Here is a 1898-nt window from a genome sequence, read left to right on the forward strand (position 1 = left end):
CCATAACCTAATCCTCCCAATCCATTAAGTCCTGCTCCAGACCCTAGGCCACCAAGTCCTCCAAGACCAGCTCCCTGGTTTAATCCACCATATCCTCTTCCTAGACCTCCCAATCCTCCAAGTCCTTGACCGATACCAAGAGGCCCTACTCCTCCGAGTCCTCCGACGGGTCCTAATCCCCCAAGGCCTCCGCCAAGAGGTACTCCTTGACCCAGTCCGCCGCCATAACCGCCTCCAAGAAGTGGACTGTATCCGTTGTTACTGTTAGTTCCTTGTGCGTTGTAATCATTCTCTTCTTGGTCCTTTTTCAACTCTGCACCGTGGCCAGTTTTGAGTCCAGGGTCAACTCCGAAATAACCAACGACAGGTTCGATCTCAGATGACGTTTTCTCCTTTCCTGCAACGAATGCTGTCAGGAGAAGTAGTGCCTGAAAATCAGAAGAAGAAAGTCAAGAAGAGAGCACAATAAGAAAAGCGATTCGTATATGAGCTTAAAACAGTTAAGGAACAATACACAAATATACTAACACAAGCAATCAGTAAACTTAAATTGTTAATGTCTTTTAATTCTCGTCTAATTACAGCTTAATTTTCAAATATTTGTATATTCATCTTACAAGTATTCAGAAAAGGTGTAGTTTCAACTTTTGTTTCAGTGTATTTAAACATTATTAATTAAAGTGTATGTAGTGGTTTATCATTATCGAACATTTTTTAAAAGTCCAGATTTCAATTCCAGATTTAAATTGCTATTTAACGTCTAAGTTTGTTTGACATCATATTTAATAATGTATATAGATATGCAATATTACACAAACAAACACAAAACACACACACACACGCACACACACACATGCATATATATATATATATATATATATATATATATATATATATACATCTTATATATATATTATATATATATATATATATATATATATATATATATATATTATATATATAATATATATATATATATATATATATATAGATATATATATATATATATATCTATATATATAGGCTATGTATGTATGTATGTATGTATGTATGTATGTATGTATGTTATGTATGTTATATGTATAATTAATTGAGAAAAAACACTATGTTATAGCCAGTATTTAAATTCATAATAAAAAATTACAATTTACTCTGACAATTTCATCAGTATTGACTCTTAAGCAAAATAAAAAAAAAAGCTAATGAATCTTTCAATTCAGACAGCTAATTGGCAATAAGATCTTTTAAGTAAGTTATACATGCGATATGAAATTGATACTAATGTTTTAATTTAAATTCATCAACATTAATAAAGATAATAGGTATTTTAGAAAAATCAACGAGAATATTTCTAAACACTAAAATATTTATTTGCGAGAAAATCTTTTAAGTAATTTACTAATGGAATATGAAAATGATATTAATGCGTTAATTTAGAATCCTTATAATTTAATAATGATGATAAATCTTTGAGAAGTATTAACGAGAATGTTTCTAAATGCTCTAAAAACTGCAATCAGAAGCGTCGGCAAAAAGATATAATACGAATGTTTTGTTGATCTTCCTCACCAAGAACCTCATGACTCCAGGTGATTTCCGCACACAAGCCAAGAAGAAGGAAGCTGGTGGATATGACAACCTGAGATGAGGTTTCCCTTAATATATAGTGAATCTGACACTGGATAAGTCTCCTCCCCCTATCCAGAACACCACTCCCCCTCACGTCAATGCCAGGGCTAAACCTACCCCTCCCAATAAACCTTCCAAGCCGAAGGGACTCAATCCCCACCCACCCACCCCACTCCCACCTCCCCCGAAAGCGTGCCTGAGTAAACGTCAACCACACCCCAGTATGCGCCGGCGTGTAGTAACATTGACCGTGAGGTTTTCCCTTCGAC

The 1898-nt window shown here is 34.5% G+C and overlaps 1 protein-coding gene across 1 annotated transcript in view; it reads right to left on the reverse strand.

The window, feature by feature from the left end:
- Positions 1–1638, reverse strand: part of LOC135197121 (uncharacterized) — a 3103-nt gene extending 1465 nt beyond the window's left edge. Inside the window, exons 1-2 of the mRNA XM_064224087.1 lie at positions 1570–1638; positions 1–428 (exon numbers count right to left, since the gene is read on the reverse strand). The exon at positions 1–428 is cut by the window's left edge and continues 1465 nt beyond it. Coding sequence (XP_064080157.1) covers positions 1–428; positions 1570–1581 — 440 coding nt within the window. The 5' untranslated portion in view covers positions 1582–1638. The remainder of the gene's footprint in view (positions 429–1569) is intronic.
- Between the last annotated feature and the right edge of the window lie 260 nt (positions 1639–1898).

The sequence above is a fragment of the Macrobrachium nipponense genome, chromosome 18 (genome assembly GCF_015104395.2).
Source record: "Macrobrachium nipponense isolate FS-2020 chromosome 18, ASM1510439v2, whole genome shotgun sequence".
NCBI lineage: Eukaryota > Metazoa > Arthropoda > Malacostraca > Decapoda > Palaemonidae > Macrobrachium > Macrobrachium nipponense.